The 12,572-nt window shown below is 47.2% G+C and overlaps 2 protein-coding genes across 3 annotated transcripts; one reads left to right on the forward strand and one right to left on the reverse strand.

Annotated features, from left to right (window-relative positions):
* Window positions 1-5,882: 5,882 nt before the first annotated feature.
* Window positions 5,883-9,710, forward strand: LOC125515615 (putative L-ascorbate peroxidase 8, chloroplastic). The gene is made up of 12 exons (XM_048681125.2): window positions 5,883-6,125; window positions 6,220-6,375; window positions 7,510-7,630; window positions 7,716-7,816; window positions 7,919-8,006; window positions 8,140-8,207; window positions 8,287-8,373; window positions 8,523-8,597; window positions 8,680-8,757; window positions 8,841-8,945; window positions 9,093-9,230; window positions 9,374-9,710. The coding sequence occupies exons 1-12, from the start codon at window positions 6,000-6,002 to the stop codon at window positions 9,524-9,526; spliced, it is 1,296 nt and encodes a 431-aa protein (XP_048537082.1). The 5' UTR covers window positions 5,883-5,999; the 3' UTR covers window positions 9,527-9,710.
* Window positions 9,711-9,848: 138 nt separating this feature from the next.
* On the reverse strand, window positions 9,849-11,821 carry LOC147967122 (uncharacterized). 2 transcript variants are annotated; one of them, XM_087529267.1, is made up of 3 exons: window positions 11,381-11,821; window positions 10,739-10,922; window positions 9,849-10,361 (listed from the first exon to the last, which is right to left on the reverse strand). In XM_087529267.1, the coding sequence occupies exon 1, from the start codon at window positions 11,702-11,704 to the stop codon at window positions 11,456-11,458; it is 249 nt and encodes an 82-aa protein (XP_087385393.1). In that variant the 5' UTR covers window positions 11,705-11,821; the 3' UTR covers window positions 9,849-10,361; window positions 10,739-10,922; window positions 11,381-11,455. The 2 variants fall into 2 exon arrangements, with proteins under 2 accessions (XP_087385393.1, XP_087385392.1); XM_087529266.1 differs by lacking the exon at window positions 9,849-10,361 and having other exon boundaries at window positions 10,566-10,922.
* Between the last annotated feature and the right edge of the window lie 751 nt (window positions 11,822-12,572).

The raw sequence follows: 12,572 nt of genomic DNA on the forward strand, positions 1-12,572 counted from the left end.
TAGATTGGATCAGATGAGAGGGGGGGGGGGGGATTGGCCCCCTCAGCTAAATAGTCCAGCCTTTGCTAACATGTTGGCATGTTGTTTGTGCTTGTTGTTATTACCTAGTTTACATCATAAGGTTGTAGTTTTCTAGAGCTGGTTGCTGGGCTAAGTTAATGCCTATTGGTTGCTTGGCCTCGAAAACTGCTTGATGAAAAAGCAAGCGGGACAGGCTTTTCTTTCTATCAATTTCATTGATCGATGCTTCTTCCTATTAACAGGCTTTTCTAGTTTGCACCATGGTGTCGAGGGCGGCTGCTGTGAGTGTGGTGATCGCCAGGTTCACCTGTTTCATCCTGTGCTTCTTCGCAATGCACTGTGTTTTGATGCCAGCAGACGTGGGATTTTCTGGTGTCAAGTAAGTTTGGTATACTCTACTATGTTCCGTATGCGGTACTATTGATGTATTGTTGATCCATAATGTGTAGCAATCATATTGTTGATCTCATCTCTCCTTCTACCTTCCACACAATTCAGAAAAACAGAATTTGGAAGAAAGAAAGAAAGAAAGGATTTGGATATGAATTTGGACAAGGGAGATATTTTTGTGAACTTGGGAAAATAGAGAGAATTTTATAAAACTTGTTTGAGAATACTTGGAAGAAGTAAAATTCAAGCAAGTTGAATTTAATTCAAGCATGTTTGAATTTTTAATCCCATTCGAATGAACTCTAAATGGGTTGAAATGTCCGGAGATGACCCTACACGTTAGATGTGATTTATGGGAAGATTTGGAACCTTTATGGAGAAAGTAAAAAAAAATGCAACTTAATTTTACTAAAAGGTCTTAAAAGGAGCATTAGGAAGTTTAGTTGGATATAAAGGAAAGTTAAAGAATAGTGCAAATGTGTTATGGGTGGTTTCAAGTTAGCGGAATATTGTTTTAGCTCCCTACTAATATTGGGAGGATATGTTACAAAGCTATGTGAATTCCCTCAGTTTAAATGGATCAAAGATCCATACAATTTATTTATTTTAGTTGCAAATTTTTTAATGACACAATGGCACGATGAAAAGATGCAATGCAAAAATAAGATAACTCAACCAAAGTAAGAGCAATCATGGAAAGTGTCGGTCTCGGGCTGTCACAAGGTGTCACATCAGCAATACTGCTGCTTGCAGTGACTTGCAAGATCAACGCTCGGGTTAAAGTAGCTAGGTGCTAGTACTAGCCCAGCGTGACTTGGACCAAAATGGTCTGGCAAAGTGACAACCTTTTTTTTTTCATTTTTGAAGTACTGAGTCGGCACAACGTCTTGAGATTGACAAAGTTATCTCAAGCGTCTGGTAGTTGAGCAGAACATCTTCTCTCATTGAATCAATATCGTCAGAAAGATTGAAATAAATTCAATAAAGTACGAGCACCAACATTAAGTATATGACTTGAATCTGGTTCCAGCATAAAAAACAAACAAACCTTCTAACCTATACTCAGTTCGCCCCAGCCGTCTTGTCTTTCTTACGGTACGTGCATATGTGTGTCCCTGCATTCTTGCCCCGTGTCTCGTGTGCACCTACGTACGGGGGGCCATGAAACGGAGATGTTTTTTTTTCTTCAAAATAACAAAAACGAAGATGTTCTTGGCTACGCGGCATCCATATTTGGTGACGGCACAAACATACACAACCAGCCACAACGTCCGGCATCGGACACCGATCGGATGGAAGTGCGTTCCATGGGGAGATCACGCCCCTTTTTTTTGAAATAAAACGAAACTTTATTCATTAGAAATAACTAATACATCGTTTGTGAGGGAGATCACGCCCCTTGCCGTTGCCATCGGTGTGGGATCGCGAGTTGTCGGGCTTGCGCACGGCCGATCCGTTGCATTCGGAGGTGGTCACGGCAGGCAGGCAGCGAGTGGGCCGGACTTGTAGTGGGGCAATGAAGGAAAGAAATATTCAAGTTGGTTCGTTCGTTCCGTTCCGACAGGGACCATGCACGGGTGCAACAGCAACACAGTCGACTGTATCAGTATGCGTTGTAGACTTGTAGGCGTAGTAGCCAGCACAGCAGCCGGTCCAATCGTATTCTAGATCGCCGTGGTATGGTGTGGAGAGGTGGCACATTTTGCTCGACACGTATCTCTCAGCCCAGTGCCCCTGAGGCCACTCAGCTCAGCTCAGCCACAACGTCCAGCCCATCCATACATACGCACAGTATACGGCCAGTGTCAGCTTCAACTTCCACCCATGTCACTTGTGCGTGCGAATCATAGTACTCCTCCGATCCAGATTAATCGTTACACAATTAGTACTCCTAAAGAAATGCTTAAATGCGTTTGTGTTCCCACATGGTTTTATAGGATGTTGCCAATATTTTCATAGTCCATGGGCCTAGCATTAACCCTCTCATCCCTATGATTACGGTGTGTACGATCACACGACGTGTCATTATATTTGATAAGGCATCTTTGTCCCAGACGAGTAGGTCCCCGGACAATTGCAAACTTTGCTGATAGCACTCCAAATGTCCTTTCAATATTATTCCTCTTAGATTTTTTGCGGCTTGAAAAAAAATGCACGTCTCCTGCTCTTGGGCCTAGAGAGTAGCCTTTCTCATACTAATGGACATTCACCATGAAGTTGTAAGGTGGAGAAGTATCGACAGCTAGCCTTTGAAACAGATGACATCTCCGCAACACACTATTGTAATTGTGAGATCTAGGAAATCCAAAGTAACAATGCCAGATCTTCGGAGCTAGCATCTTCCAAAATCATGGTTGCATCCTTCAATGCCTGGTAAATTGGTCGTGCCAAGACGCGGGGCAATTCTTTCGCTTCTAGTACATAAACTCAACACTCCCTACCATTCCAGGCCAACCTTTTGCTTCATGCATCGCTAGAAGCATGGCCGTGTCCATGGCATTCGGTGCTCGCAGATATTGCAATACATAAACATGCACTACAATTTCAGCGAACACTTTCATGCACCTGGTGATTGTATCTTCAACCATTCAAAGAGTGCCATCGCATGAATCGGCAGGAGAGCCATATGAAAGCATCCGAAGTGTCGTGGTCACCTTATGAAAAGGGAAAAATCAAGGAGACTGTTGACATTTGCCCGTTGTTGAGAAAAAGGTTCACCATCGGGAGTTTGTAATGTCATTTTTTTATGTTCGTTGTACTATCATGATTGATGATGAATAGAATGAAAGCTTTTCCGCAAATATAAATGAATAATGGAAATGCTACCGCTGAGAGCAACTCTAGCAGACCCCGCATCCCACCCCGGCCCGCAAAATAACCGCCAAAATGCGGGTTGCGGCGGGAAAACATGTCCGATCAGACCCCGCATCCCGCCCCGGCCCGCAAATATTTTTGCGGGGCGCGGCAAATCTTCTCCCTCAACCTCTATCTTCACGGGCTGGGAGGCCGACCCGAGCTCAACCCCTATCCGCAGCGAGATTTGGCGGGAGGGACATTTCCGCGCGCCCTTTCCCGCTCCCCCACCCTCCGCCACCATTGCCCCGTCTCCACACACTCCGGTGCTCCCTCCCCAGCCGTCCCTCGCCACCATTGACGACCCCATGCTGCCCCCCGTCACCGTCGAGGTCGCACACGCTCCTTCCCTACGGGCAGATCTCGTCGCCGGCCATATTGGCCCCGCCGTCGTCACCCAAGCAAACGTCGTGCCTGCCCGCAAGCGGTAGGGCAACGTGGTCGTGCAGGGCGGGAATCCGGCTGCCCCCGCCGCGATGGTCCGTGCTCCGGGCGCCAACGCGGCAACGCGATCCCGGTCGGCGGCGGAGAAGGTCGGCAAGGTCGCGGGTGTAAATCGGAGGAAGATTCCGGCTACAAAGAAGCGACCTTCTTCATCGTCTCACTCCATCCCACCGCAAGGAGGTTTCTCCGGCGATGCCGTTCAACGGTGTCGCTCCCCCCGCAAGCGAGGTGTTCGACGAAATGGCCAGAAGGTATGCGTCTTCGGCCATGGCGATTTCCTTTCATTTTTCGCCATTATCCTCGATAGATCGTGACTTGTTATTGTTCGCTATAGCGGTGGTTCAAACAATGCAACAACCGAGTTCGTGAACTTGTTGGGCACGAACGCGGTTGACATTGATCAAGCCCCTTTCGCCGCATTCGACTACAATGAAACGGAGGCCGGCGTGGATGATCATGGTTGTGAGGATGAATTGGAGGAGATCGAAGCGGAAGCGTATGAGCAATCGCAAACAAAAATAGGGAAAAGCATAAGATCGAAGAACTACACGATCTTGGAAGATCAAGTTTTGATCAAAGCATGGAGTGCGGTGTCTCTTGATGCATGCACGGGAACTTCTCAAACCGCCAGGAGATATTGGTAAAGGATCGAAGATCAATACTTCCGCATTATGGCAAAGCATTCCAATAAGACTCCGCGCACATTTCAGTCGCTTCAAGGGCATTGGGAGAATATCAAACCAATGTGCAGCTGTTGGGCAGCTTGCTTAGAGTAAGTACACAATGCACCTCCAAGTGGCACCGTGAAGTCCGACAACGTGAGTTTGTTTTGCCTTTGTTCAAGTTGTGCATCATCATATTTGCATCATGGAAAATGATTGCATCACTTTGTTCACATTTTGTAGGACATGATTGCTCAACATAGATACAAGAACATGGAAGCTTCGGAAGGCAAATTCTTCAAACTAGAGCATTGTTGGGAATTGCTCCAAAATTGCGAGAAGTGGAAGTTGATCGACAAAGAGTCCCCGCCAAAGAGAGGCTCACTTACAAACATGGATGAAGATGAGGATGATGATGGCCCAAGAAATTTGCACAAGCCCGATGGCGACAAGAAGACCAAGGAGAAGATGAAGAGAGAGCAAGAAGCATCGAGCTTGAGGGAGAAGATTGATGCCATGGTGCAATCAAACAAGTCGATGTTGTTGAAGTCGTTGGAGATCAAGAAAGAATTGACCGAGAAGAAGGCAAAGGAGAAACAAGAAAAGTGGCAATTTCTCAAAGAGGAGGGGTTGCGCAAAGCTGCCATTGAGGAGAGAAGAGCACGCGCTGCAGAAAACAAAGCCATGTCCAAGCTGCTCGCCGAAGAGAACAAGATCATGTCAATGAACCGCAATGACATGGACGATCTCATCAAAACATGGCATGATATGGCAAGGAGAGAAATCTTGAAGAGGAGAATGGTGGCGTCGGCCGGTGCGTGCTACAGTTCCGGAGATGTTTTCTCCGCTCCATATGGTGTCAATGTTGATGATTTCGGTGCGGGAGTTGGAACAAGCGCAGAAGGTGGCTTCGGTGGTGGCGATGAACTTCAAGATGGACTCGATGGTGCGAAGTAGAGATCGACCAAGATGATGCCGGACATGGGCGCAAACTTTTCTTGCAGAGCCCTCCTTTTGCGTTTGCCGTAATGAACTTGGCTTTTATTTGCGCGTAAAACTATGATATGTTATTTGAATTTGAACTTGTTTGTGAAACCCTATGTCAAATGCGAGACTTACAGTTTTTCTGTTTGCGGGTCGTCACGATGATGCACGAGCAGAACGCACAGAAGCCGACTCGTAGAAAAACATATTTTGCGAATATACTTTTATGCGGGTCTGTTTGAAGGGTCTGCATCTGTGGCTGTCTTCGCCGGCCCGCAAAAGCGTTTTGCGGGCCGACGGGATGCGGGGTCTGCTAGAGTTGCTCTGAGTTTGTCCATGTAAAAGCAAAGTTTCTGACCCCTCAAAAAAAAAAGCAAAGTTTCTGTTGAAAAGCAGAGTACCGAGCAGAAGACGAATATACTGGTGGGTGCCTTCTCGTGCGATGAGCTGTATTCGCTGGCTGTTTTGGGTTGCGTTGCATGAGCGGTTGGTTCTCCCGCGTATTCTTGTGCACTCCCGTGCCACGCGTCGTGCCGCCATTGGGGGCCCTGGATTAGGCTCGTTTCCCCACTCTCACCCCACGCCTCTCGCTGGCCACCTTCGACTCCCTCCCCAGTTCTCTTCTCCCGACACTCCAACCCCGCCATGGCGGAGCGCCTCGCGGCATCGGCCTCCCTGCTCCCTAGTGCGGCCTCGCCTTCCTCGTCGACCCGCCGCGCCACCGTAGCCTCCGGGCTCCGGCTCCGCCCGTCGCCCTCGCGCTTCTCACAGGTCCGTCGGTCGGTTCTCTTATCTTCCTGCCTAGTTCGATTGGACTTACCGATGCCAAGCAGCTTGCTAACGTGACTGGTACCGAACTACATAGGCTGCAAGCAGAGGGCGCGGTGTCGCTGGCGCCGCCGGGGTGGTGCCACGGCTGCGGGTGGTCCGATGCATGGCGGCGTCGGAGGCCGCGCAGCTCAAGAGCGCGCGGGAGGACATCAAGGAGATCCTCAAAACCACCTACTGCCACCCTATCCTGGTATGTACATACTCTGTAGTCCTGCTCTCTGCATACTGTTCAGCTCTACTCTCTGGGTTGCAAATCGATCATCGTATCCCTGCTAACAAACTGGCAGTATATTGCATTGCATACCGAAACTGAAGCAGAGCAAAGTCTGAGCGCTCAGAGCATCTCTATCAGATCGCTCAAAAATCATCTTACTACCATTACTGAATCAAAATTTTAACTTGTCTCCCTCAAATGTTTTCTTCACTTGCCGATTTATGAGCGCAAAAGTAGGGACACGCTCGTCCGCCGGCGGTGGCGGCGGCGAAACTGGGGACTGGGCTGGTCGCCGGCTGCTGGCTGGCACTGATCCTGACGGGCGACGACGAAAACAGTTGGTGCGCCACGCCGCAGCCACCCGTGCCTCTGTTCCTTCTGGTTCGCGTGGCACTCGGCAGTGTCTTTTTGATGGAGCAGGTGTTCACCTGTGCACTTTGCTTCTTGGAATCTTGGCATCATCGAAGCTATCAAAAAGAGTTGAGATGAGTACTTCACAGAGGGGCCGCATGATCAATGCTCCGATTAGTATGCTCGCCTTGGATCGATTCACAGTTGTTGCCAACAAGCAAACTCTCGTGTGCGTGTGCGTGCACCAGCAGGCGGCATGGGTATTGTTTGTTGTCAGTATAGTCTTATCAGCAGCCGAATTGTAAAAGGGGCACAACTCTGGAAAAAATAAAAGGAAGGCTCCCAACGAAAGTACCTGTGTGTGTGCTCTCTGTCGTTGCTCTGTTTTTTTGTTCTACCCTGCCCTCATCAGAGAAGAGATTCACTAAGCTGCAAGAGGAGTCCACCGACAAACGTGCGTAGGGAGACAGATGAGGGGTAGCAGCTCACCAGGATTCACTACGAGATACAACAACAACCCAGGAGAGGCTCCCTAACACTTACAGGAGTGAAGGGTGCAATACCATTGATACCTGATGGAGATGAGCATAATTGTGATGCATGTCAATTCTGTCAGATGATATGAAACAAGTGTCTTCTTGCAGAAATGAGTGAAGGGAGGATATCGTCAATTCTAGGACACAAACCTAAAAATCCCGATCATCATATACATGTCGTCACATATCGTATGCAGGTGCTAAAACTTTCTATTATGTTCAGGTCCGTTTGGGATGGCATGATTCGGGTACATATGACAAAAATATTGAGGAGTGGCCACAGAGAGGTGGAGCCGACGGAAGCTTAAGATTTGATCCTGAGTTGAGTCATGGAGCCAATGCTGGTATTTTGTCACGCTAATTTCCTCAAACCTTGTACCTTGCCAAGTGTAGGGTAGTAGCTAAACCACTTGGATGTCTTGTTGCCAGGTCTTACTAGTGCTTTAAAGCTTATTCAACCAATCAAGGACAAATACCCAGGTATCACCTATGCAGATTTGTTCCAGTTGGCGAGTGCTACAGCAATTGAGGTTTCAGCCTTTCCTCTGCTCAAGTATCTTACTAGGTTATTCTGTCAGAATGACCCGTAGATTCTATGCATGTACTAATTTCTTTTGTCAATCCCATTCCAGGAAGCCGGTGGCCCGAAACTTCCGATGAAATATGGGCGGGTAGATATCACAGCACCTGAACAATGTCCACCTGAGGGGAGGCTTCCTGGTTTGTCTTTCTGCCAAATTCATGATTTTAGGAGCGATGTCTTCTTCTGCGTTTAAATGTCTGAATTTGCAATTTGGGAGGGTACTTATCAAGGTGAATAAACTGACTGATGTTAAATGCGTATGTTACGCAGATGCTGGCCCACGTTTACCTGCTGAACACCTTAGGGAGGTATTCTATAGGATGGGCCTTGATGACAAGGTGTGGGATGATGCTAGAAACTTGAAAAAAAAAACATGTCTGCTTGTGTGTTGCTGATAACTTGAGGTGTTTTGTGCAGGAAATTGTTGCATTGTCCGGAGCACACACACTTGGAAGGTCACGCCCTGACAGGAGTGGTTGGGGAAAGCCAGAAACAAAATATACAGTATGTTCTTCAATTAGGAGTCAAAACTCAAAACCCAAATCGTGCTTTAAAAATCTTTGCAACCTTATCTTACTTGATTCTGATTAGTTTCAACTGGTCAAGAATCATCTGGCCAAAATTAAGCTCTTAATTTTACATTGTGTCTACAGAAGGATGGGCCTGGTGAACCTGGAGGGCAATCATGGACGGCTGAATGGTTGAAGTTTGATAACAGTTACTTCAAGGTAGGCTCCCTTTCTTTCATGCTTTGCCGATTAAAATTTTGATTGAAGTGTCGATCATTTGAGGTGTCAACAATGGTTTCAGGACATAAAAGAGCAAAGAGATCAGGAGCTACTAGTATTGCCTACAGATGCTGCGCTATTTGATGACCCATCATTCAAGGTAAACCTAATTGTTGTCACTTTATGGCTGGTGATACTGCTATGAAATAGCAATACCTAAATTCACTTTTTGCGCACACGCAGGTATATGCGGAGAAGTACGCAGAGGACCAGGAGGCATTCTTCAAAGACTACGCCGAAGCCCATGCTAAACTGAGCAACCTTGGTGCAAAGTTTGATCCTCCTGAGGTGAGCTCGACATCCTCCCCTTTCAATGCCTAACGAGCAAACGCGACATAAAGGAAGTTCAGATCTTTAGGCTCTTGCATTCCACATGTACTTCTAGCTGCTCAAGTTTTGGTAAAACCTGACGCATGATTTGATATTACCCTGAAGGGATTCTCGTTGGACGATGACAAGGGTGCCGTGGCAACTGAAGAGAAGGTGGTTGCTGATCCAGCACCAACAAGTGATACTAATGGCGCAGGACCACAGCCAGAGCCCTTCGTTGCCGCCAAATACTCCTACAAGAAGGTTTACACTTATACAATCTATGCCTGGCTCTAAGATGTTTGGACGCAGCATGCTAGTCAAGTTGTGTGCCAAAATTTAAAAATGGTTGGCTCTGTGAGTATCTTTGAAATCTTTGGAAATTGTTTGTGTGTGAATTTTTGCAGAGAGAGTTGTCCGATACGATGAAGCAGAAGATCAGAGCCGAGTACGAGGGCCTTGGAGGCAGCCCAAATAAACCTATGAAGTCCAACTACTTCCTCAACATTATGATCGTGATCGCAGGATTGGCATTCTTGACGTCTCTGGCCGGGAACTAAGATCAGTGGTCTGATGAGTCTTTCTTCATTTTTCACCTGCTGTAATTAACCATTTTCCAGGGACTGGTCGACATGCAAGATGACCAATGCAAATACTTTTTGTCATCTTACGTCGTACAATAAAGATATTTCAGTGTGTTTGAAATGTTGCAACATTTAATATTTATGTCTAATAAATTCCCTAGCTGAGCATTGTGGAAATGGATATCAGAGATGGGCCTACATATCATCCTCTCCTGCCCCCTGGAATGGATATATTGCCCTAGTGGTATAAGATAGTGTGGTTGCCGGGCTATAAGGAATCATCGACACAGGCCCACCTACCCGTACTTATTATCAAAAGAGAAATGGTCCCCAGGAGAAACTATCATGATCAAAAGATCCTCTAATGCCCAAAGTGCGATGTGGCACAAAAACACATAGTGCAAATCTATAGAGGACAGTAAAAGTACACTAATAAAACTTAGGAAAGAAGTAAAAGTACCCTCAAAACAAGTATTAACAGACTAGTACTGTGTAAATTTGGAAATTGCGGAGGGTAATATTGCATTTGAGATTGTAATACCGACAAGAGTAAAACCGGTACATGTTACTAGTAGGTGTATAGAGAGTGCAGTGGAAAAGCATATACTGCAGGGAACAAAGAGTACAAGTCCATGATGGAGAGATATCCCGACAAATAATTAACCTACTAGTGATTCTCATTCACCAATTATCTTGGCTATAGCCATGGCCTCCCACTGGTTGTTCAAGCTAACCATGACAAACCTATTTACCTATCATACATGAACATTTGAGTAGCGTGTTTCCAGGAATTGAGCCATAAGCTTACAACCTACAATGGTTGAGGAACAGACTTTACTTTCGACGAGGTACTAGGTTGCGATGAATTGCACATATGCAGGAACTAAAATGAAGGATTTGATGGGAACTGTGGTTTCAGGATCTGTTGGCAACTGTTGGCAGACTGAAGAATATCAGTAGAAGAATCTATCATAAACTAGTGCCGATACAAGAATCTATCATGAAATCAAGTGAATGACTGACATGGTTATGTGTATTAATGCACAGTAAGTGATGAAACATAAATGTAAATGTTGCCTCCAATCTAACAATGCTAGCATATAATCACATAATGACGCCTTCTATTTTTACCAAACACACAGAATGGCGAATGCACAGAAAAAAAAATTCAAAAGAAGAAACACATACATATTGAAGGATTACCACGACAGCTGGTGGACCATCTCTGTTTCTCACAAATCCCCTTGGTACTCCTACACCTGAGATCTGACTATCTCCATTTTCTGAACCGTAATCCTCCCGTCTGACCACACGGATCCTTGCCATAGCTGATAGGCCACACTGAAGAGGATCCACGTACATATTTCCATGGCTGGATAAACAAAATACTTCAAGAAAGGAATAAATAGATAACACACAAAGTTTCTACCAAAATGCAGGTGCCAAATTTCAGTTCCTCGGGAGTTCCTGCTTTTCCTGATTGTCACAGAAAGTGTTCATAGAACAGAATGTAAAATACAGAACAACAATCAGTTAAAACGGTTCTTCTGTTTGCTAGTATCTCCCTCCCGGCAGAAAATACAGCAATCAAATATGAGGAGGGACAGAAGCTCAGATTTACACAGCATACTGTGGATAGCAAAACTTAACAGTATAGCAGACATGGTGGTGTTGGTGTTTGAATTGCTTAAATCAGAACAAAAACTCTGCGCTATCATCAATCTATTGCTGCCACCGAGGTGGAAAATCCATAATGCAACCAAATAGGAGTAGATCACAATCCAGCTGAGAACACCGAAATCGCCCCCCTTTTGCTGCAGAAGAAATTACCACTAGTATCTGCAACCAGCAGCGCTGGCGACCAGCAGCTTGAATCGATTTGAAGCGCGTGATCCTGTGGATTGGCTAGGGCTTGGCGGGATCCGGGCTGGGGCGGGAGTCTACTCCTCCGGCTCCGGCTCCGGCCGCAGCTGCGCGCTTGCGGGCGATGAATGCCTCGAAGACCTCGCGGCGCCGGGCGGCCTTGGCGCGCGAGGGCTCGATGTTGGCGTAGGAGAGGCGGGCGGCGACGGCGATGAGGACGGCCCCGGTGAGGAAGAGGCCGGCCGTGGCGGCGCGCTGCCGCCGGGTCGCCGTGTACTGCAGCCACACCATCGCCTCCTACCAGTAGTACACGGACCCTAGTCTCGGCCTCTCGGAGAGTGGAAGACGGGATAGCAAGGTTACCGCAAAAGGAACAGTGAAGACGGGTTCTTGGAAATACGTGTTCGCGTGGAGAGCCCTGCGCACACAGCGAGCAGAGTTTTCTTAAGGTTCAGAGCAGAGCAATCGCGCAGAATCGTTGAGTCCGTCCAACGCGCCCGCGTTAAGCCGCCGCCGTTCCAGCTGATCCGATCTCGCCTAGCCTTTTTTTTTCTTTTTGCGGGGATCTCGCCTAGCCTGACCGCTGATTCCGATCGCTTCGTAACACAAGCCACACGTTGTCCCTTCCAATCGCTTCTAGAAACAACCCGACAGCTCCGCTTCCGGATCTTCCTCGTTGCAACTCACTGACGACGTCATCGATTTACCGCCACGGCCATGATCTATTCACACGGAACTCCGTCGTCTCCGTCGATCATCCTCATCAACACCACGTCACCTTTTACTCATGATACCACTTGTTAGAATAATTCGAGGCACTCTGTCGTTTTACCGAGGACCAAGCAATCACACAAGCATGACATCAAGATTTGTTAACGAGGTTCATCATCATGGCTACATCCCCGGGGTCTGAGGACGCTCCTCCCCGTGACACCGTCACAATACGCCGGGCGCCGGCAAACGCCGCCGGCTCCCCCTGCATACTTGTGTTATTATGTTGGCATAGGTTACATCGTGTGTCTACCCCCGCTATATATGAGAGACTTAGGATACAAGTGTCCCATTAGGTCACAACTCCTACCCTGTCTACACACAGTCCAAAATCAAGTCCAACTGTAACCTACCTTGACAATAATATTCGACACAATTCTAACACTGT

The sequence above is a fragment of the Triticum urartu genome, chromosome 6A (assembly GCF_056163025.1).
Source record: "Triticum urartu cultivar PI428250 chromosome 6A, HENAU_Tu73, whole genome shotgun sequence".
Taxonomy (NCBI): domain Eukaryota; kingdom Viridiplantae; phylum Streptophyta; class Magnoliopsida; order Poales; family Poaceae; genus Triticum; species Triticum urartu.

Coding starts and splice junctions, on each gene's coding strand:
- LOC147967122 (XM_087529267.1), bottom strand. CDS start 11,704: ATGGTGTGGCTGCAGTACACGGCGACCCGGCGGCAGCGCGCCGCCACG.
- LOC125515615 (XM_048681125.2), top strand. CDS start 6,000: ATGGCGGAGCGCCTCGCGGCATCGGCCTCCCTGCTCCCTAGTGCGGCC. Junction 6,126..6,219: donor CGCCCTCGCGCTTCTCACAG/GTCCGTCGGTCG, acceptor CGAACTACATAG/GCTGCAAGCAGAGGGCGCGG. Junction 7,631..7,715: donor GAGTCATGGAGCCAATGCTG/GTATTTTGTCAC, acceptor TCTTGTTGCCAG/GTCTTACTAGTGCTTTAAAG.